The sequence below is a fragment of the Carcharodon carcharias genome, chromosome 6 (genome assembly GCF_017639515.1).
Source record: "Carcharodon carcharias isolate sCarCar2 chromosome 6, sCarCar2.pri, whole genome shotgun sequence".
In the NCBI taxonomy this organism is placed as follows: domain Eukaryota; kingdom Metazoa; phylum Chordata; class Chondrichthyes; order Lamniformes; family Lamnidae; genus Carcharodon; species Carcharodon carcharias.
Genome location: NC_054472.1, coordinates 103503718 through 103526817, shown reverse-complemented (window position 1 = coordinate 103526817; position 23100 = coordinate 103503718). Strand labels below are relative to the sequence as shown.

General features: G+C 40.9%; 1 protein-coding gene across 4 annotated transcripts in view; it reads right to left on the bottom strand.

Moving 5' to 3' along the window:
* Nucleotides 1-23100, bottom strand: part of atp6v1h (ATPase H+ transporting V1 subunit H) — a 157463-nt gene that overhangs the window by 112438 nt on the left and 21925 nt on the right. For all 4 annotated transcript variants that reach the window (XM_041190165.1, XM_041190168.1, XM_041190166.1 and 1 more), the window contains exons 4-6: nt 21910-21999; nt 15413-15526; nt 3306-3410 (exon numbers count right to left, since the gene is read on the bottom strand). In XM_041190165.1, the coding sequence (XP_041046099.1) occupies nt 3306-3410; nt 15413-15526; nt 21910-21999 (309 nt within the window). The remainder of the gene's footprint in view (nt 1-3305; nt 3411-15412; nt 15527-21909; nt 22000-23100) is intronic.

The window sequence follows — 23100 nt, the reverse complement described above, 5'->3', positions numbered from 1 at the left end:
TATATTTGCTTTTCCAGTTTTCTATGAAAGAGGCAGAATAGCTAATGCAACCATTACCAGCAGGACAAAATGCAGCAATGTAGGTGACGTTAAGCATGAAAAAGCAGTGTACAGTCCTGCACATTATCCTTCTGAAGCCTGTAACCTCAGGATAGCACATAACGAGCAAAAGGTTGGAGAACCAAAGCCAGGGCTCCTTCAATGATGAGATAGAGAATATGGCGTAACCAAAAAAAGTAGTGGGGGGTAGGGGGGGCGGGGGGGGGTGAAGAGAGAGAGATGATGTATGATATGTCAGGTAAACTCAAGTGAGAAACCAGGTAAAATACAATAGATTGAAAGGGGATATGAAGAGTAAAATAAGGCTAGTGAAGAGAGAATATGAAAATAAAAAGACACCCAACATAAAAGAATACCCAAAAATCTTCTACCAGCATGTGAATAATAAGCAGGTAGTAAGGGGCAAGGTAGGGATAAAGAGGGTAGTATTTGCTTAGAGATGTAGGGCAAGGCTAGAATACTGTTCAGCGTTTACTCTTTTGCTCAGATTTCTGATGGTGATCACTGCTCTACCAACTGCTGCTGTCCCAAATAAAAAGGGAATATTTCTGCTATTAGCATTTACACTTCTTCTAGACTCATCTTTTGTTTCTTTACTTGTCCCATTTACTACCTCTTTTTCCCTCATTTTTGTCAATTAGTCTCTCCTGCCTTCTACCTGATCACAGGCTTTCCCTTTCGTTCTCCTCCACATTCTTTCCCAGCCTTTGTGCATGTTTAAAAGCTGTTACATCTCTAACTTTCCCCAGTTCTTATAAAACATCATTCACCTGAAATATTAGTACTGTTTCTCTCCCCACAGATGCTGTTATATCTGCTGAATACTAGCAGCATTGTGTTTTTATTTCAGATTCCAGCATCCACAGTATTTTACTTTTGTAGTCATGAAAGGTGAGATGTGGAGCACAGCAGAATTATTTTCGCTGGGGTAAAGGTAGGCATTTTTATAGAGCGGCATGATATCAGACTAGTGACATAAACATTGACATGACTTTCATAACCCTGATGAGCAAGGTTATAACCAGCTTTCTTAAAGGGAGTGTTAATTTAAAAATGGTATGAATTTTAAAAGCTAATGTTAGTAAACTATACATAAAAGATATTTTGTCTTAGTAAAGAGAATGGCTATTCCTTCATGTTGAACCTGCATCAAATATGTATTTTGAGTAATCATTTTTGTACTAACCAAACATGTAACTTTTAACAGATGGGATGTACTGTTGTAAACTCACATGTACCTGGATTCAATTAACAAAGTATTTATCATAGTACCTGTATATAGTCGCCTTTCTGTATTAACCAAAGTAAACAGCATAAGGCTGTTTGACACCATATAACCTGAAAACTGTTAAGCTTCACAAAACTGTTAAGCAAACTAAGCATTCCACCCTAGATGCAAATAACAAAATATGTGAAATTGTTAACATAGCAATATTCCCAGTCACACTAATGTTATCCAGTTTCCGTAAGATAAACAACTGCCTCCACTGACAATGGGATCCTCAGAACTGTTAGCCTGAGAAACAGACCAGGGATATAAGATAACAGACCCAAATTTGCTGACTCAAGGCTTGAAAGAAGCACAAGGGGCAAGATGGGAAACACCTTTTTCCCTTTGTCACAGGTCAAATGATTGGATTACCAAAGGGACATGACATCTAACTTGCCCCAAGAGATTGGGGGTAACGGGTTGATTAACTCTTCTTCCATTGTCTGGAAGACACCCGACACCTCAAGTGGCCACCCCACCTTCTGGAAAAACCTCAACAGGGTAAAAGCCAATGTCCATAACAACACCTACACCTGCCCTTAAAAATGGCATAAGGAGGACATCAACTGCAGGATTAAATTGTAGAGCTACCAGGAAATTGCCAGTGTCAGGCAATGACCATCTCCAACAAGAGAGAATCTAATCATTGACCTTTGATGTTCAATGGCATTACCATCACTGAATCCCCCACTATCAACATCCTGGGGGCTGCCATTGACCAGAAACTGAACTGGACTAGCTATATAAATACTATGGTTAGAGGAGGTCAGAAGCTAGGAATCCTGCAGCAAGTAACTCACCTTCTGACTCCCCAAAGCCTGTCCACCACCTACAAGGTACAAGTTGAGAGTGTGATGGAATACTCCCCACTTGCCTGGATGAGTGTCGCTCCCACAACACTCAAGAAGCAGCCCAGGACAAAGCAGCCCACTTAATTGGTACCACATCCACAAGTATTCACTCCTTCCACCAATGACCCACAGTAGCAGCAGGCTGAACCATCAACAAGATGCACTGTAGGAATTCACCAAGGATCCTTAGGCAGCACCTTCCAAACCCATGACCACTACCATCTAGAAGGACAAGGGCAGCAGCCACTTGGAAACACCACTACCTGGAAGTTCCCCTCCAAGTCACTCACCATCCTGACTTGGAAATATATCACCGGTCCTTCACTGGCACAAAATCCTGGAACTCTCTCCCTAACAGTACTGTGGGTGTACCTACACCACATGGACTGCAGCAGTTCAAGAAGGAGCTCACCACCACCTTCTCAAAGGCAACAAGGGATGGGCAATAAATGTTGGCATTGCCAACGAAGTCCACGTCCCATGATTGAATAAAACTGGAAGAGCATCAGACAGCAGTGGCCAGGCAAGAAAAGGATCCATGTCCAATTAGAGAAATCCCCAGTTGAGTAGAGTCCAGGGCCAACGAACAGGGGATGTCCTAGGCAGGGTTTGGATGACAGACAAAGAAATCATAGACAAGGTAGAATCTTCCTTCAAAGCTCCTACCAAGTGAGCACAAACTACCCAGCATGGCACAGGTGATATAATTCTCATTTTGTACTGCAAGCTACTGCTAAGGCACATATGGGTGCTGATACCTGTGTAAAACCTAATAAAATACCAGCGTACCGAATAGCAGTCTCAATGATCATCAAAATGGAGTAAAAATAATCCAAAGATTATGTCTTTCTTCAGCATAAAATAGGAAACAAAGTTTTTTTTAAATATGGTCTAGCACATTCTGCCCTACAGAATAAAGGAGATGACTTAACCATTTCATTCAGTGGCCACATCTGTCGTGTTTTCCAGCAACAGAATCAGTGCTGCCAACAAGTTTACTCCATACACTGATATTGTTAAGCTATGAGGGAAATTACACTTAAGCCACTAAATTTTATATTTTACAGGTGTTCCATTGAGGGAATTATGTCCGACATTAAATATTTAATTTGCTCAACAATTACCTGGGAACTCAGCTGGGTTTTAATCCAATTGAAATAGTAGTTCAGATCACTTCCTTCCATCAATTCACGTCCCCAAGCAGCTAGTTTTGCTATAATTCTTGCAGCCTGAGAGTGTAAAATGCAGAATTTCAGAAACATTGTCATTTGAAAATGTATATTAAATTCAGACCATCTTTTCTTTTGCACTTACATTTATTCGAGCAATTAAAATTGAAAAATGCTGGAAATCACACATCTGTTTGATGTTGAAAACACATGCCAGCCAAACTGCAAAGGCAGACAAATTGACTTTTCTATTTCCTCTAGTACCTTCATTTGTATTCATACAAAATGACAACTACTCAATCTCACTTTTCTGTAAATAAAAGTAGGTAGAGGGCTAATACTGAGGAAGGGAGAAAAATCTAAAAGCAAGTCTCACAGCAAGACTGTATTCATAGAGGATGGTCATTTGACCTCAGAGATATTTCCCCAGCCATTTTCCTCCACTGAATGCAAAGTTTTAATAAAATAGATGCACTTATTTCAAGAACAACGTGAATTGACTCTTCTTCAGAGGCTCTGTCGAATAATCTGTACTCCAAATCCATACTTCATGCAGTAATTTATGATTTTTCTGACTTAAGAATAATCAGAAATGGGTTGATTAATATATCATATAGATAGGTCTGTTGACCACATGCTGCAAAGAATAAGCAAAGTTCTGCTTCTGAGTCTAATCTCCCCAATTAAATAAAAAAGTAAAAGATATTATGTAACAACTTTAGCACCTTTAACATGGCAAAAGATCCCAAGATGTTTCTCAGCAGCAACATAGGTTTTATGAAGTGTATTAAAGGAGACAAGTGAGATAGAGACACAGAGGTGTAGAGTAGGAATTCCAGAGCTTAGGGCCTAGACAACTAAAATCACACTCATCAATAGTGGAGCAATTATAATTGGGAATGCAGGGGAGGTTGGGGGAGATTACAGAGATAGGGAGGGGCAGGTCCATGGAGGGATCTGAAAACAAGGATGAGAACTTTAAGATCAAGACTTTGCTTGACCAGGAGCCAACTAGGTCAGCAACACAGGGATGATAGGGAAACACGACTTGCTGCAAGTTAGGCGTGCAAAGCAGAGATTTGAATGACCTCAAGTTTGTAGAGGTTAGATTGTGGGAGGCCAGACATGAGTGCATTGGAATAGTCAAGTCTAGAAGTAATGAGGCTTGGACAAGGGTTTCAACAGCAGATGCAATGAGACAGGGGCAAAATTGGGCAATGCTACAGAGGTGAGATTGGAAGCTCACCTCAGGATCAAATATGACACTAAGGTTGGAACAGACTAGCTTAATCTCAGACTGTTGCCTGGGAGAGAGATGGAATCAGTAATTAGGAAACTGGGTTGGAAGCGGAGAATGTAAAGAATGGTTTCAGTCTTCCCAATATTTAATTGGAGGAAATGTCTACTCATCCAGTACTGGGTATTGGATAAACAGTCTGATAATTTAGCAACAGCGGAGGAGTTGTTATAGTTGGTGATGAGGTAGAGCTGGGTGTTATCAATGTACATGTGAAAACTAACGCCAGGCCTTTGGATGATGTCGCCAAGTGTAGATGAGAAATAGGAGGGGGCACTAGAAGTAACAGTGCAGGAGCTGGAAGATAAATCATGGGAAGTGATTCTCTGGCTAATGGAACCATGTGAGTGGTCCCAGCCAGCTGGGCAAAAGTGGAAGAGCATTGGAGGAGGACAGTGTGGTCAACCACGTCAAAGGCTGCAGACAGGTCAAGCAGAACGAGGAGAGAAGTTTGCCTTTTTTAGTTGTGATGGGGCAGAAACATGATTAGAGGGAATCAAACATGGAGTTCTAGGAAAGGTGGGCACAGATTTGGAAAGTGAGGACACGTTCAAGGACTCTGGAGAGGACAGAAGAGAGACTGGACATGGGATGGTGGTTTGAAGGGCAGAAGGGTCAAGGGGTTGGTTTTGAGGAGGCGATGGCTGCAGATTGAAAGGAGAGTGTAAAACGCCTAAGAGAAAGCCATTTACAATATTGGCTAACATGGAGATTAGGAGGTGAATTTAGATAATCAGCAATTTAGTGGGAATAGGATAGAGGTAACAGAACATGGGTTTCATGGGCAAGGTGGGCTCAGAGAGGACATGAAGGGAGATAGGAGAAACCAGAGAAAGATGTGAGTTCAGGGCTAGGGAAAAGAGGAAATTAAAGGAAGTTTTGCCAGGCAGGCTAGTGAAAGAGAGGCAGAGGCAGCTGATCAGCTGCCTCAACCTTAGAGACAAAGAAGTCCATGAGCTCCTTACATTTGTTGCTGGAGGTGAGTGTGGAGGGGGCAAGGGTTAAGGGTTTAAGACGACAGTCTGCAGTCAAGAAGCCAGGGTTATCTTCACATTCCAGGATGATCCTGGAATAGTGAGTTTAGTTGACGAACGTAGGACCAAAAAGGGGACTTACGCATGGAGGCAGGGGACACGACTGAGGTATTAAATGAATACTCTGCAACTGTCTTTAACAAGGAAGCAGATGTTACCCAGGCCATGGTGACAGAGGAGGAAACTCTGTCACTGAAGAGTTCAAAATTGATAAGGAGAAAGTGTTGGATAAACTGTCAGTACTTAAAAGTTGACCACGCAACGGGTGAGATGCATCCAAGGATATTGAAGGAAGTGACAGTGGAAACTGCAAGGGCATTGGCCATACATAATCTTTCAGTCTTCCCTGGACTCAGGAGAATTGCAAACATTATACCCTTGTTCAAAAAAGGTTGAAAGGATAAGCCCAGCAATTACACACCAGTCAGTTTACCTTCAGCGGTGGGAAAACTTCTAGAAACAATTATCTGGGATAGAATTAGTAGTCAAATGGAAAAATATGGGTTGATGAGGAACAGCCAGCATGGATTTCTAAAAAAATCACGTTTAACTAACTGAGGTAACAGAGAAGGTTGATGAGGGTAATACTGTTGATGTGGTGTACATTGACTTTCAAAAGGCATTTGATACAGTGCCACACAACAGACTTGTGAGATAAGTTATAGCTCATGGAATAAAAAGGACAGTAGCACCATGAATACAAAATTAGCTGAGTAATAGGAAAAAGTTATGGTCAATAGATATTTTTCGGGTTGGAGGAAGGTTTGTAGTGAAATTCCCCAGGGGTTGGTACCCTTGCTTTTCCTCATATATACTAATTTTCTAGATCTTTGTGTTCAGGGAACAATTTCAAAGTTTGCGGAGGATACGAAACTTGGAAGCATTGCAAACTGTGAGGAGGTCAGTGTAGAACTTCAAAAAGGACATAGACAAGTTGGTGGAGTGGGTAGATAGGTGGCAGATGAAGTTCAATGTGGAGAAGTGTGAGGTGATGCTTTTAGTAGGAAGAACATGGACAGACAATATAAAATAGGGAGTACAATTCTTAAGGGGGTGCTACAGCAGAGGGACTGGGTGTATGCTTGCAATAGATCATTAAAGGTTACAGGACAGGTAGAGAGGGCGGTTAATAAGGCATTCAGTATCCTTGGCTTTATTAATGTGTGCATAGAGTACAAGAGAAAGTAGGTTATGCTGAACTTATATAAGACACTAATTAGGCATTAGCTGGAGTGATGTACAATTCTGGGCACCAAACTATACGAAGGATGTGAACACATTGGAGAGTGTGAGGAGCAGGTTTACAAGAACGATTCCAGGGATGAGAAACTCCAGTTATGAAGATAGATTGCAGAGGATAGGATTGCTCTCCTTGAAGAGGAGAAGGCTAAGAGCAGATTTGATAGAGCTTTTCAAAATCATGTTGCGGCTGGGTAGTGTAGATAGGGAGAAACTGTTCCTGCTCATAAAAGGATCGAGAATGAGAGGGCACAGGATTTAAAGTGACTTTCAAAAGAAGCAAATGTGATGTGAGAAAAAAAACTTTTTCCACACAGCATGTGGTTCAAGTCTGAAATGCACTGCCTGGAAGTGTGGTGGAAGCAGGTTCAATCAGGGCATTCAACAGGGCATTAGATGATTATTTGAATAGAAACAATGTGCAAGGGTACAGGGAAAAAGCAGGAGAATGGCACTTAGTCATAATTCTCATTTAGAAAGCCAGTACAGGCATGATGGGCCTATAGCCTCCTTCAGCGACATAACAATTCTGTGATTCTATGGGTTGGAGAGTTTACATGGAGGGAGAAAAAGATAAGAGGACAGTGAACATATGATGGAAGTTAAAATCACCAAGGACGAGACGTCATTCAGTGCAAAGGCTGAGGAAGGAAAATAGCAAAGAAATCTCTGTGATAAAATGCTCATTGTCCTGGAGGGTGGTACGGAACAATTGTTTTAAAAGAGGTGAGGGGTGGAACAAGCTAAGGTGCTCAAAGGAGGAGTGGGGGATCAGGCTAAGGTGTTATCTTGTGATAAGTGCCACATCATCACCGCGACAGCCTTGCCCGGACGAGTAGTGGGAGATCTAGCCAGACAGGGAGGTTCATTAAAGGTGGTGGAGAGTGGGTCGGGTGGGGAGGAAATGTGTCATCACCACTCAGACGGGTTTTCATTTAAGGCCATGTCGTCAATCTTCCACAATAAGCTCATGGATGGCAAGGGCCATGTTCACATAAATCTATGTTCCATATAAAGTGAAGAGCTACATCTCAGTCAAAAAAAAAATCCTTTAAATCATAAATTAAGAACTAGAAAAAAATTAGGCATGACTGGCATTCTCAATAAAACTAACTGAAATCAAAGAAAAAGCAATCAGGAACAAAGTTGGAACAGGTGTAGAAGAAAAGCAATATAATTATGAAATATGTATGAAAGCCAACATTTCAAGAAAAAACAGAGATAAAGAATTCAATCTATTTGAGACATGAACACTCTTTCAAATACACAAGCAGCTTGCTTTTAAGCAGAAATACAGCAGCTGAATCTCTGACCTTTCGAGAAGGCACTATTCACTAAATAAATCCACCTACAAACAACCTTGACCATTAATGCCAACAACGTACAGTGGAAAAACATACATCATAATAGAAACTCAACAGATGTGTAACCTTGATATTAAAAACTTGCAGTACCTGCTCAGACAACGGTACCATACAGTGAATTATAGGTAAATAATGGCACCACTAACTTGAAAAACGTCTTAAAGGGGATGATGTAAAAGCTTAAAGTGGGGGATGTAGCGTTACTCGACTGTTAAGACATAAGATGGTACTATCTTCAAATCAAACATGTTGAGAGTATAATGTAGCCATAGTTTGCCTTCACCTGAAAAAAAATGCAAAAATCCATCTGCAACACATTGGGCCTGCTCACAGGATGATGAGTCGTTCTGGAAATATTAAAAACAAAGCTCTATGAACAAAATTTCATAGCTGGACACTGGCTGGGGATTTACCAGGGTGACAATGCAGGGTGCTATCACTAATCAGTGAAACTAAAACAATTAAACATCTTTGGCTGAGAAAGGTGACACCTGGTGAAACCCAATTCCAGCATCAAGCCAAAGACACTGCTGTGCACTGCAAGTGTACTTCAATGACGTTGGATCCGATATACTTTTTCCCGTGTTTCTCCGATTCATACATCACAAAATATTTATTTTAAGTTTAGAGAAAGTCTGTTTCTCAGCTACACCATGTGCAGAGTCTATTCATCTAAAACTTTCAATTCATATGGAGATGTGTTTGAATAATGCAAATAACATGAACAAATCATGCAGCTTTTCTAGTCAGGAACAGTTTGTTCATTGGCAGCAACTAACAGCAATTCTGAATATTGTAGTTCAATGCTCCTCTTGCCGGCAAAACTTTGAAATGTCATTGGAGAGGGAAAGCGCGAGAGGGAGCGCATGAGTGATTTACTTAAGCTGGGCAGAGATTGTCTGGGTGGTTTAAAACATGAAAAGGATAGAGGTGTTGGGTTTGAGGTACAAGTGAATAGAGTAGATCTAACATTTGCATTTTTAGACAAGTTGAAAGCTTGTTTAAATATCAAAGGGGAGTCAGAGTTTAAAAGAAACATGTTTGCATCTTGCAGGAGTTCCACAGGTAAACAGAAGTGGGGATATTTTATTGTACTGACCCGAAAGCAAAGACAAGATGGAAATATGAAAGATCTTATATTTGGAAGGAATCACGTTTCAAAGATGTGTGAGAACAATGGGACCAGAAATAAAAGGTATTTTAGAGTTAGAGTTAAGTTAGTTGTTTTGAGCTGGAGCTGAGATGTAGCAGCTGGAGCTATAGCTGGAGCTGTGGCTGAGACAGATTGCAATTTGAATCAACTATCCAGTCAAGACAGAAAAGTCTTGGACTAGATAAAGCAGTTTTATTCTGAAGTTTGGATTTTCACAGTAGAACGGAAGAGCGTTAAAAGGTCATGTGGTATGCCTTTATTAAATCTACAGCGGTTTTCCTTGGATAGCATGTTTTTAGACAGGGTTGCCCCACAGCTTATGGAAGTGCAGACAGAGAGCAAATGGGTGACCATCAGTCAGAAGAAAGGTGTCAGGCAGGTAGTCTGGAAATCCCCAGGTGCAACTCTCTCAAAGACTGTTTTTCTGTATTGGAAAATGGTGAGAGTGACGGTTCCTCTGGGGAGTGCAGCCATGCTCATGGCTCGGTGAGCGACTCAGCTGCATGGGGAGGAAAAAGAGCAATCGTGGCAAGAGACTCGATAGTAAGGGGAATAGACAGGCGTTTCTGTGCCATAGACGTGACTCCAGGATGGCATGTTGCCTCCCTGATGCAAGGGTCAAAGATGTCACTGAACGGCTGCATGGCATTCTAAAGGGAGAGGGGAAACAGGCAGAGATCGTGGTACGTATTCGTACAAATGACATGGGTAGAAAGAGGAATGAGGACCTGCAAGCAGAATTTAAGGAGCTAGGAAACAGATTAAAAAACAGGACCTCAAAGGTAATAATGTCTGGATTACTTCCGGCGCCATGCGCCATTGAATATAGAAATCGGAGGTTAGTCCAGATGAATGCGTGGCTGAAGAGATGGTACAAGAGGGAGGGCTTTAGATTTCTGGGACATTAGGACAGTCTCTGGGGAAGGTGGGGCCTGTACAAGGAGGACGGGTTGCACCTAAACGGAATGGGACCAACATCCTTGCAGGGAGGATTGCTAGTGCTGTTGGGGAGGGTTTAAACTAACTTGGCAGAGGGATGGGATCCTGAGAGGACGTTCAGCATGGGGAGATACACAGCCAAAATTAGAAGAGAGAGCAAGTGAATCTGGAAAGCATAGAAATTCTAGGTACAAGGGAGTTTGGCAAGGTTGGATGGTATTTATTTTAATGCAAGGAGTCTGACGAATGAGGCAGATGAATTGAGGGCACAAATTAACACATGGAAGTATGATGTCATTGCTGTCACAGAGACATGGTTGAGAGAAGGGTAGGATTGGCAGCTCAATATTCCAGGATATCGGGTCTTCAGGTGAGACAGGGAAGGAGGTAAAAGAGGAGGGGGTATCGTAATATTGATCAAGGAATCAACTACAGCAGTAAGGAGGGATGACATCTTAGAAGGCTCCTCAAATTATGCCATAAGGGTAGAACTTAAAAACAAAAAAGGAGCAATCACATTGCTGGGAGTGTACTTTAGGCCCCCCAAACAGTCAGAGAGAAATAGAAGAGCAGATATGTAGGCAAACTTCAAGGAAGTGTAAAAATAATAGGGTAGTAATAGTGGGGAATTTCAACTTCCCAATATTAACTGGGTTAGTCATAGTATGATAAGTTTAGAGGGAGCAAAATTCTTAAAATGCATCCAGGAGAGCTTTTTAAGCCAGTACATAGAAGGTCCTAGAAGAGAGGGGGCAGTCCTGGATTTAATTTTAGGGAATAAAGCCAGGCAAGTGGTAGAGGTATCAGTGGGGGAGCATTTTGCAGATAGTGATCATAACTCCGTTAGATTCAAACAGAATTACCTGGAAAAACTCAGCAGGTCTGGCAGCATCGGCGGAGAAGGAAAGAGTTGACGTTTCGAGTCCTCATGACCCTTCGACAGAACTTGAGTTCGAGTCCAGGAAAGAGCTGAAATATAAGCTGGTTTAAGGTGTGTGTGTGGGGGGCGGAGAGATAGAGAGACAGAGAGGTGGAGGCCGCCACCTCTCTGTCTCTCTATCTCTCCGCCCCCCACACACACACCTTAAACCAGCTTATATTTCAGCTCTTTCCTGGACTCGAACTCAAGTTCTGTCGAAGGGTCATGAGGACTCGAAACGTCAACTCTTTTCTTCTCCGCCGATGCTGCCAGACCTGCTGAGTTTTTCCAGGTAATTCTGTTTTTGTTTTGGATTTCCAGCATCCGCAGTTTTTTTGTTTTTATCTCCGTTAGATTCAAGGTTGTTATGGAAAAGGACAAGGATGGGCCAGAAAACAAAGTTTTAAATTGGGGGAAGACCAATTTTAATAAGATCAGATATGATTTGGCTCAGAATGGAAAATCTGTGTCATTCAAGAAGAAAATAGGGAGAGTACAGGGCCAACATATTCCAGTAAAGACAAAGGGTGGGACAACAAATCCAGAGAACCCTGGATGTCGAGGGATATACAGGATTGGATAAAGAGAAAAAGTGAAGCTTATGGCAGATACTGAGGGCTCAAAACAGCAGAAGCCCTAGAATGTGTAGGGGGAACTTAAAGGAAATTAGGAGAACAAAAAGGGGGCATGAAGCAACATCAGGAGGTAAAATAAAGGAAAATCCAAAGTTATTTTACGTACGTTAAGAGTAAGAGGATATCTAGGGAAAGAGTCAGGCCCATTAAGGACCATTGTGGTAATTTGTGTGTAGAGCCGGAAGACGTAGGTAGAGTTCTAAATTAATACTCTGTGTCTGTTTTCACAAGTGAGATCAGGCAGAAGGACTGTGATATAATTAAAGAAATTAGCATAGAAAGAGAGGAGGTTCTAAATAGTCTGGCAGGCTTAAAAGTAGATAAGTCACCAGGCCCGGATGAAACGTATTCCAGGCTGTTGAGTGAGGCAAGGGAGGGGATAGCAGGGGCGCTGGCAATAATTTTCAATACCTCTCTGGCCATAGGATAGGTGCCAGAGGACTGGAGGACAGCCAATGTGGTACTGTTATTCAAGAAGGGATAAACCAGGGAACTACAGGTTAGTCTAACCTCAGCGGTGGGGAAATTACTGGAAGCAATTCTGAGGGACAGAATTAATCTACGCTTAGAGAAGCTGGGATTAATCAAGGACAACAGCATGGCTTTGTTTGAGGGAAGGTCTTGCCTGGCCAATTTGATTGAATTTTTCGAAGAGGTGACCAGGTGTGTAGATGAGGGCAATGCACTTGACGTAGCCTACTTGGACTTCAGCAAGGCTTTTGACAAGGTCCTGCATGGGAGGCTGATAAAGGCAAGAACCCATTGGATCCAGAATTGGCTGAGTGGCAGGAAGCAGAGGGTGATGGTCGAGGAGTGTTTTTGTGACTGGAAGTGTGCATTCAGTGGGGTTCCACAGGGATCGGTGTTGGGCCCCTTGCTGTTCGTGGTATATATAAACGATTTAGACTTGAATGTAGGAGGGTTGATCAGTAAGTTCACGGAAGACACGAAAATTGCTGGGGTGGTAAATAGTGAGGAGGATAGCCTTAGATTACAAGAGGATATAGGCGAGCTGGTCAGGTGGACTGATCAGTGGCAAATAGAATTTAATCCAGATAAGTGTGAGGTAATGCCCTTGGGCACGACAAACAAGACACGGGAATACACGATGAATGGTAGGACCCTGGGAAGTACTGAGGATCGGAGGGACCTTGGTGTGCATGTCCACCGGTCCCTTAAGGTAGCAGGACAGGTAGATCAGGTGGTTAAGAAAGCATATGGGATACTTGCCTTTATTAGCCGAGGCATAGAATATAAGAGCAGGGAGATTATGCTGGAACTGTATAAACTGTTAGGCCACAGCTAGAGTATTACGTGCAGTTCTGGAATCCGCATTATAGGAAGGATGTGATTGCTCTAGAAAGTACAGAGGAGATTTACCAGTATGTTGCCTGGGCTGGAAAGTTTTAGTTATGAGGAGAAATTGAATAGACTGGGGTTATTTTCCCTGCAGCAGAGGAGATTGAGGGGGGACATAATTGAGGTGTATAAAATTATGAAGGACATAGATAGGGTAGACAGGAAGGAACTTTTCCCTTTGGTGGAGAGATCAATAACCAAGGGGCATAGATTTAAGGTAAGGGGCAGGAGATTTGGAGGGGATGTGAGGAATAATTTTTTCACCCAGAGGGTGGTGGGAATCTGGAACTCTCTGCCTGAAAGGGTGGTAGAGGCAGAAACCCTCATAACATTTAAGAAGTATTTGGATGTGCACTTGCGATGCCATGGCATACAAGGCTATGGGCCCAGTGCTAGAAAATGGGATTAGAATAGTCAGGTACTTGTTTGACCGGCGCAGACTCTATGGGCCGAAGGGCCTTTTGCTGTGCTGTAGACCTCTATGACTATGATGTTACTGGATTTTTTTTTAAATCGTTAAACATCTATAAGGGAGCGTTGCTTGGAAGGTGTTTACTTGTGGGTCTGACCAAGTAGAGTTTTTTTTTGGTGGGGAGTGGAGTAGTCTTTTATAAGGGGGAAGAATGTTTTGTAAGACTTAACTTTAATTGTATCTGTCATCTTGTGTGCTTAAGTTTTCTTCCATTCTTGTTTATAAAACTTTTGCTTTTAATTTTTTAAATCCCAAAAGTGTTGCTGGGCTTCTTACTGCTGAGATCAGTACACCCGCTTTTCATTTTTAGAATACAAGAAAGCTATGGCCCATAACCAAATTTCCCTCTGCAATTTGGTTGGCGCAGCAATTTACATCTGCTGTGGTCATAACACATGCTTTTATTTTAGCACTAATCCTAAACTCATGTCATCTAATGATCAATTTATCAACCACTGGAAATAATTGCATTACTTGCATTATTAGATCACTTCTTATATTCTGATATTGCCCTAGTTTTTACAGGTTTCATAACTATCGTGCCTGGCATCAGCATAGTAAATCTTCATTACAACATGGAACTTCTGCCAAACTTAACAGCAGGACTGGATTATAATTTTTTGTTCCATTACCCCAGTTGCACTCCGGGAGCTCTCTAAATATGACAGTGAAAATAGGACACTCTTGTAACTCACTGTAAAAGCAGGTGAGTGAGCATTTGGAGTCAGAGGTCCATTTCCCTGTTTTTTTTTTTAAATATACATCTTTTCTATAGGAAGTGCCCAAAACTGCACACAGCACTCTGTGGGCTACCCAATGACCTTGATTCATCATCGTCTCCAATATTTTATTCATAAGTTACTATTTTAGCATGTCTCCGCAAGCTTACTTTCAAATTGCAGCTGGCAGTGAAAGATGCACACAGAGAGCCAGTGCCATTGATGTGGGGTATCACAGAAAAGAAGCTTAAATTTGTGCTCATTTGATAAAAGCCAGGGTCCAAGGAATTCCTTGTAAGAAGCTATCGATCCAAGTGCCTAAGGTACAATAATAAAAAAATCCCAAAAACTCTTCCCCATTTGAATTGCCTGAATATCTTGGTATTTTTGCTCTGTATTTATTTAAGCCAACTGATATTAACAGCCATATACTTTCTTTCTCTAACCCGCCCTCCACAATTTTTAATAAAATAGCAACTTAGTGACAGCTGAACATATTTTCCCTTAATTGAACTTATTGGTTGGCCCAAGCTTATAGATGACTCAAATTAGCCCAAGCTGAGTTCAGAATCTCACAATCTTAACGGCACGGAGGGAGGCCATTCAATACCATGTCTATCAATATGAAAATTATTTTCATAATATAATGCTGCATGACCATGCTTAGCAAATGATTTTGCAAAACCAATGAAGCTTGGCCAAAACTCCATAGTTTGTGTTGGGTGCTCAAATGAAAGAGTTTTGAGGCAGAATGGGTAAGCTGGACTTATGTCAGGACTCTACCAGAAACATCTTACTGCACCGGGGAGATCTAAAAGCTCAACCTATGAGAAATAAGAAATCAAACTAAAAAGCAATTAATAAGTTCTTAATCTCTGTATTATTACTTAGAGGTTTTTTTTTAAAGTCACAACACAATACTCTTCACTCACCATATGAACAGTAAATAGATCCTGTCGATTCAACATTGGTAAAAAGTACGACCAGGCAGTATTCTTGGTTTTTTTGGCATAGTCAAAGAAAATGTTGACTCGTTGGTGGTTTTCCTGTTTAAAACAAACACTATTTATAACACCATAAAACATTTACAGTCAGAAAGTTAAAATAAAACTTAATGACTTGATCCTAAATATTTTCCTTTGCACTGCTAAGATATCAAAAAACAAACTGTTACTACACATGACTGATAAGTAAGTAACTTACACTCAGGCGTCTCAGTTTTATATTACCACTTCCACACAGACTTTTCACAGACTTTTCCCCCATACTGTCAAATGCCAATGGCCGACTCTAGTACTGGCAAACTCTAGGCCTCCACTTCTGCACAAATTCCAGATCATCCTGTGTTATCAAAGCTCAAATACCAATTCCCTTCACTAGCACTGCTAAATATTAAACATCTACTTGCAATTACAACATGAAAGGAGGTCTTCAGCTCGCATCCATGTCTGCTCTCTGTAGAACAATCCATTGTGGTAAATTTCCTCTGCACCCTCTCAAGGATCTTCACATCCTGCCTAAAGTGTGGCAACCAGAACTGGACATAATCCTATGGCTGTGGCCAAACCAAGTGCTTTATAAAGTTTCAGCATAATCTCACTGCTTTAGTATTCAATACCTCTATTTAATGAAGCCCAAGATCCCATATGCTCTGCTAATTACACTCTCAATAGCCCTGTCACCTTCAAAGACCTATGCACATGAACCACCAGAACCCTCTGCCCTGGAACTATCTTTAGAACTATCCCTTTTGCCAAAATGCATCACCCCACACTTCTGTATTAGATTCCATCTGCAACTTGTCTGCCCACCTCTGCTAGCTTATGTCCTGTTGTAGTCGATTGGTATCATCCTCAATGTCTGCACCCTTCCAAGTTTGGTATCATTGTAAAATTCTGAAATTTTACACTCTATTCCGATTTCCAAGTCATGTATATATAAAAAAAGCAGAGTTCCCTGCAATGATCCATAGAAAAGTTACAATGCAGAGAGGGGTCATTCAGCCCATTGTGTTGCGCTGGCCATGGGAGAAAAAAAAGAAACTAGCTACTAATTTTTAACACCACTTTCCAACACCTGGTCAATGACTTTGCAAGTTACAACACTTCAAGTGCATATCCAGGTATCTTTTAAATGAGTTGAGCCTTTCAGCCTTAACCACCAATTTAGACCAAAGGTGGGCAACACCACTGTCTACCATCCTCCGGTGTGAAAAATAATTAACCACAACTTGCTGTTTTTCTATCCTTAGCCAATTTTGAATCCAAGCTGACAATGATTGTCCCAATACATGAGCCTCTATTGTGTAAACCAGCCTTTTGTGTACCTTGTCAAAAGATTTCTTGAAAGCTACAGACAACATCCATTGCATTCTCTTCTTGAGCCTTGTTAATTCAAAATGTTTTTAAAAATTTGGTTAGTTAAACACAATCTACCTTTTACAAATCTGTACTGGCTCTCCTTAATTAACTCATCTCTCTCCTAGTACTTGGTGACTTTTTTTCCTTGATTATTGTTTCCAAAACCTTACCAATTACTGATGCTAAACTAACTAGCCTGTATTTAATAGGAACATCCTTGCACCCTTTGAGTAAGAGTGTCACATTTGCCATGCTCCAATCCCCCAATATGCTCCCTTATATCTAGGGAAACTAATGGCAAGCCTCTTTGCTTTCTCTACCCCCACTGGTTTTGGAAATCTGGGATGAAAGTCATCCAGACCAGGCGACTTATCCACTCCAAGCATTGCCAGCTTTTCCAGTATTTACTATCGGCCAATTTTCAGCCCGGCCATTACTGCTACCATCTACGTTTCTACCGATATTGTCAGTTCCTCTTCCTTAGTAAACACCAATATAAAGTTCTAATTAAGAAATCTAGCCTTGCCCTGCCTTCTTTGTCCTTAATACCTCTAACTGCCTGCTTATTAACTTAACTGCTGGTAGAAGATTTTTGGTTTTCCTTTTAAGTGCCTTTCTATTCTCATGCACCTTCAATACCATCTCAGCAATATTCTTAGTTTTAAAAATGGTAAGGCATCAAAATGAATATTTATCCCTTGCGTATGTAAGAGATAAATCTAAAATATGTATGAGTACTCATTTACATTTTTCACAGAATAATGGCCAGAGTTATGAAATTCAATTGCTGAAGCATCAGTTAGAAAAAAACCCCAGCATACATTTCAAAATAAGTTTGACTTCAGAAATTTCAAATACATGGTCCTGAACTTGTCACAGTTAAAAGCAAAGTGCAAGACCAGGTCAATAGCACTGGGTTCACCTTAATTAAAACAGGAGAGACTGGAGTAAAGGTAATACGTGTGGTCAAAGAGGAACCACTTTTAGAATACGGCCAGCACGCTTCCTCGGCCATTCTGTTTCTCATTTAACAAAAAAAAGCTACTGCCATAAAAGAGGGTGTGTCTTCCTTACCCTTGACTCTCCTGTACTCGATTGAAGGCCTTGGGAACCCACTACACTGCCCCTTTCTCATCCAGCCTGTGCCAGAAAGTCGGACAAGAAAGGTGCAGCTACATTTCAGTGTGAGTAACAGTGATTGTCAGTCCACGGGAGTTATGGTCCAATACCTTATACTCTTAATATTCAGAATTAACATGAGATAAATATGAATCAAGAAGCAAACTAGGATCGAACACACCAAGCTGCACAATAAATGGCAGTTGGGACCAAGGCAGGTCCCAAGGATTTCTCAGCACTGCACCCAGATGTCAGTGGCCACTGAGTTACACAATTTCATGAAAATTCCATCTCCCTTACAAGGGATTGCAAGCTTCCACTCTCAAAGAGCTAGCCTCCAAATTCCCTCAAAAGCCACACTGGCTTGGGCTGTCTCAACGATTGCTCACCTCTCAATGGTTCAATCTCTTCTCCCTAGGCAGCATTCCACAGGATACACAAAGCTGTGCTCCAGCCTTTAATTACTGGCACAATTTCAGCTCTTTTGCAGACCGCTAGATTCACTGAGCTGGCACTGCCCCTGGATTTCTCCATACTCCTGCCTGCACCGAGCTATAGTTTCCAAGGCTTCTTCTGGGCCCTAGCCCTTTCCAAGTCAAGGCCAGCTGACCTTCTGCCGCCTTCTCACACCTATCACCACCCCCCCATCCCCAGACTTTCCCAAGTCCTCACTACCTGAAGCCTCCTCTTCTAGCTCTCAACACATCCAGTCACATATGCGCACCTCTTTCGGCCACCACAAGTCTCATGGTCAGGTTTTTGCACCACCATCGCTACCAAATCGCTGCAGCTGTCAAAAGAACGCCAAAAACCGAACATGCGTAGCCTGTCACCCTGCCCATGCATGCACCGAAACTCCTGGGTCTGCTGGGAAATGAGTCTCCAGCCTTTGCCCGGAACAAGGCAAGTTCACATTTCTTAACAGGTTCACATTTCTTAACAGGAAACTAGCAGACAATGGGCCAGATTTTGCACTCAGCAGTAAACACACAGTGCCAGCCATCATTACATTATGGGAACCTACAACTGAACACGCTGTAAAGAGCTAAAATGGCATGGCAAGAGGGGGTCTTGAGGACAGAGCAAGCAACTATGCATCTCCTTAACTAACCAAATCAAAGAATCATGAATGACCTGCGCTGAGTTTGGACCAGTAAGTGCCAGTTAGAATATCTAATTTAATTTCAAATCACAGAGTGACAGTGAAAGAACAATGGGATTGAGAGAAAAAAATATTTTGAACTATTAAGTCTCCAACAATAATTAAAATCTCAACATTTATAAAAGTTAGTTTTCAGTGTCCAAGAGGTTGTTTGGCAGTAGTTTAGACTCATACCATTAAAAATGGACTTGCACTGGAATGGACAAGGCATAACTTTTCTGAATATTTGCATGGGCATATATCACCCAAGCAAAGCAACATTACGCTGTTTCACATATTTCAATGCTGAGTCTCTCAGCACGACACCAGTAGAGTGCAGCTTCTGGAGGAGCAGGGCAACTCAGGCAGCACTTTTGATTTCCCCATTTAACAGCACATGTGTATCACCAGATGCTGCTGTCTGATTTACTTTAATAATGGTGAATACAGCTAGTCTCATCATCATTTCTAAAACAGAAGCTGAACACAGATAAAAAAGGAATTGGCAACGGCTTTTATGAGCATGCAAAAAGTTTTTTTTTAAAAAGGTAGGATCTTGCAAGGATAGAGAGGAAAGCCTAGCTATTAAAGATAAAGGAATCACAGATGCATAAAATATTTAATCTTTATTATTGACAATAGAAGAGATTGTGTAGATTTATTAGAGAATGATATGGAACAATAGATACAACTGCATAAAAGAAGTCAGGTCTGGAAAAAAAATAGGACACCAGCTATAAGGGCATGGATCAAAGTTATTTAAAGAAACCAGGAAAAATGACAGCAGAGGCTCAGAACAAAATATTTTAATCATCTTAGATAACAATAAAGTTGCCAATGACTGCAAACAAGCCAGCATAATGCTACTATTCAAAAAGAGAGCAAAGGATAAACTAGGTGACTACAGGCTTGCAGTTTGTGGGCAAATTGTTACAATCCACAGAAAGGAACAGATTTTATAAGCATCTTCCACAAGGGTCTCAGAACAGCCAGTGGGAATGAAACATTGGAGGATATCTTTAATTATGTGAATGAAAATGTACTATGTGAGATAATCTACTTTCTTTTTTTTGTTGATCTTACCCAAGTAGCTAGTAAGAGGAATGGTGGAAATTTTGAGTTTGAACAAAAGCTATCTTGCTGAAGAGAGACACATGTTGACAAAGCTTTTAATCTTGCACTCAAGACAAAGTCAAGAATGCCAAATTTCAAATAATTATGACAGTTCATGCTACATGAGAAAAGGATGCCAACTGGTTGGCAAGTTGACTCCAGCTGGCCAAGGGATTGCCACAGACAAAGCAAAGGAGAACTAGAGACTTCCCAAGCTCCCAGGTATTTCAAAAGAAGGTGCAAGGTTTAAATATATTCCTTTTGTTTTCAGAGTACGAGTCCTTATATTTGAATGTATTTTGCTTGTAGTAAGCACTAATGAGCCACATTGCAAGCTCAACTGATTATCCTAAATTGGTTGTTAGTGCAGTTTTTAGCACATTCAAGATTGTTAAACAAGTGCTGCCCAATCATGAAATCACATCTAACATTATTCATAAGAGGCAACTACAGACTGCACACGTGCTTGGCCTAAATAGCCAAGTGGTTATGGTATTGGGTTTGTAACCCTAAGATCAAGAGTTCAAATCTCACAATGGCAGAGCTATGAAATATCATCAAGAGTTCAAATCTCACAATGGCAAACTATGAAACAATGTAACTTCATCTGAATAGGAACAGATGGAAACGTGTTTGTACTCAAAAGAGTTACAGACTGCACACAAACAGCCCATGCCTGCAAAACTAAAGACAAATGTCTGTTTGGTGTGATTCGCCTTCAACAGCACCTTCCAAACCAATGAACTCTACCACCTAGAAGGACTAGAGCACCAGATGCATGGGAACACCACCACCTTCAAGTTCCTCTCCAAGCCATGCACCATCCTGACTTGGAATTACATCCCATTCCTTCACTGACCTGGGTCAAAATTCTGGAACTCCCTTCCTAACAGCACTATGGGTATTGCTATAACACGCGGACTGCAGCTGTTCAAGGCCGACACTCACCACCTCCTTCTCAAGGGCAATTAAGGGATAGGAAATAAATTCTAGTCTAGCCAGCAACACCCACATCCCGTGAAACAATAAAAACAGCCCTGTGCCTTTTTTAAGTTACCCGGGAACTTGGGGAGCCTTCAGTTCCCCACTCCTTTCTCCATGGCAACATCTTAGCCAACATTGCCAAGCAATCAGCATCCTTTGCTGGAGTTAGATCATCTGAGATTTGGCATTCTTGTGTTTGTCCTGATGAGTTCAAGACAAAAAGCTTTGGCAACATGTCTCTCTTTTCAGCAATATTCAGGTTCTGTACAACCAAGTAACTGCTTGGAAGTTATATTATTCTGTGGAAAAATAAAATGTTTTTTTTTAAGTAGTTTACTGTAAGGAGACTTGGGCAAAAAATACTTCAAAATAATAAAACTGGGGCTAGAGCCAGAGAATTAAATCATTATTTCCAGAGTCACAGCTCAGAGCTACTTGTACTAAGGTAGAGAGATCAGGAATTCAGAAATATGATTTACTATCCAACTTGAGGCTTTGTGCCTTGAATACCGATGACAAAAATGTATCCATTGATTTTAGTAATTTTACAAAATACTTCTTCATTTTACATGCAAAGTCATTGTTCACCATTTGCACTGCACAGTTGTCAAATTCATAATCATACCTAACATAGAATGCTTCAGAAACAAATATGTTGAAATGCTCAAAATAAATGACACACAATGAAAATATCCTTTAACAGCAAACATACCTGTAGCATGTCATCAATCATCGTCAGAATGTACTGCACAGTTTGCTCCTTGGAAATGTGAGCCATTAAGTTCAAAAACGTTTTGGCGCACTAAAACAAACATTAAATTATTTATTTATAACTTTGGCACACAATTTCAATTGGTTTCAAAAATTGTAAAAGTGGCACATTTATTTGTAAAGCACTGAAAATATGCAAATAGCAAGCAGCATGCTTGCACCCAAAACACTGATCATTGTTAGTCCCAATGACATCATGTATTTACAAAATAAATCTGTTCCTCATTTGTACCTATAATTTCTTTCCAATATTAGGGCCTACAGAAGGAACCATATCAAAACAGCATTTCTTGCCGTAAAAGGATTACAAATGAAAATGTGAATCCCAAAAATGCATTATATTTTCCATTAGCAGAATGAATGCACATTAATGCCGAGAGGTAAAACAGAACATGGAATTTGCATGCTTTCTGTGTGAAAGGTGCCAAGAATGTGTATTATGGCACCTGCGGTAACACAAGCTTCCTTCCACATTTTTTATTCCCTATTGCACCATGGTCCTCAAAATGAGTTTCCCAGCACATGAAATAAAGTAGATACAATTTTCATATAGCAAAAAAAATCAAAATCCAAATTTTCAACACTAATTTAAATGCTGCATATTCAAACCAAGAATAGCTGATTTTAATATTCCTGATACTTTTTTTTCAAATGAGCCATTCATCTAACAGATGAAAAACCGTTAACAGGGCTATCAAAAAATAGCAATTTCTATCTCTATGCCCAAACATTAAACATTTTTAAATTACAAACAGATCATCACAATCTTCCAGATCATCTTAACCAAGACATTTCTGCAAAATCCAAAATCATTCCTCAGATGCACACCAGACAAGCTTTTAGAAATAGTCTAATAAATACAAGAGTCTTGTATTCAGTGACACTAACAGCTTCTCCCGAGGAGAGAGGAGGAAAGGTAATACAATCTTAGACTTGGAGAGTAAAGAAGTATTAGATCCAGAATGATACTTCAACAGGATGGAGGGGTTAAGAATTTGTTTTAGTTTCGAGAAGGGGAGCAATGGTTATCAAAGAGTGGGAAGCTCAAGAGGAAAGAATGCTTGTACAGGAACATAGGACCAAGAAGAATTTGCCAAAGTTCCTTAGACAGCACCTTCCAAACCCACGACCA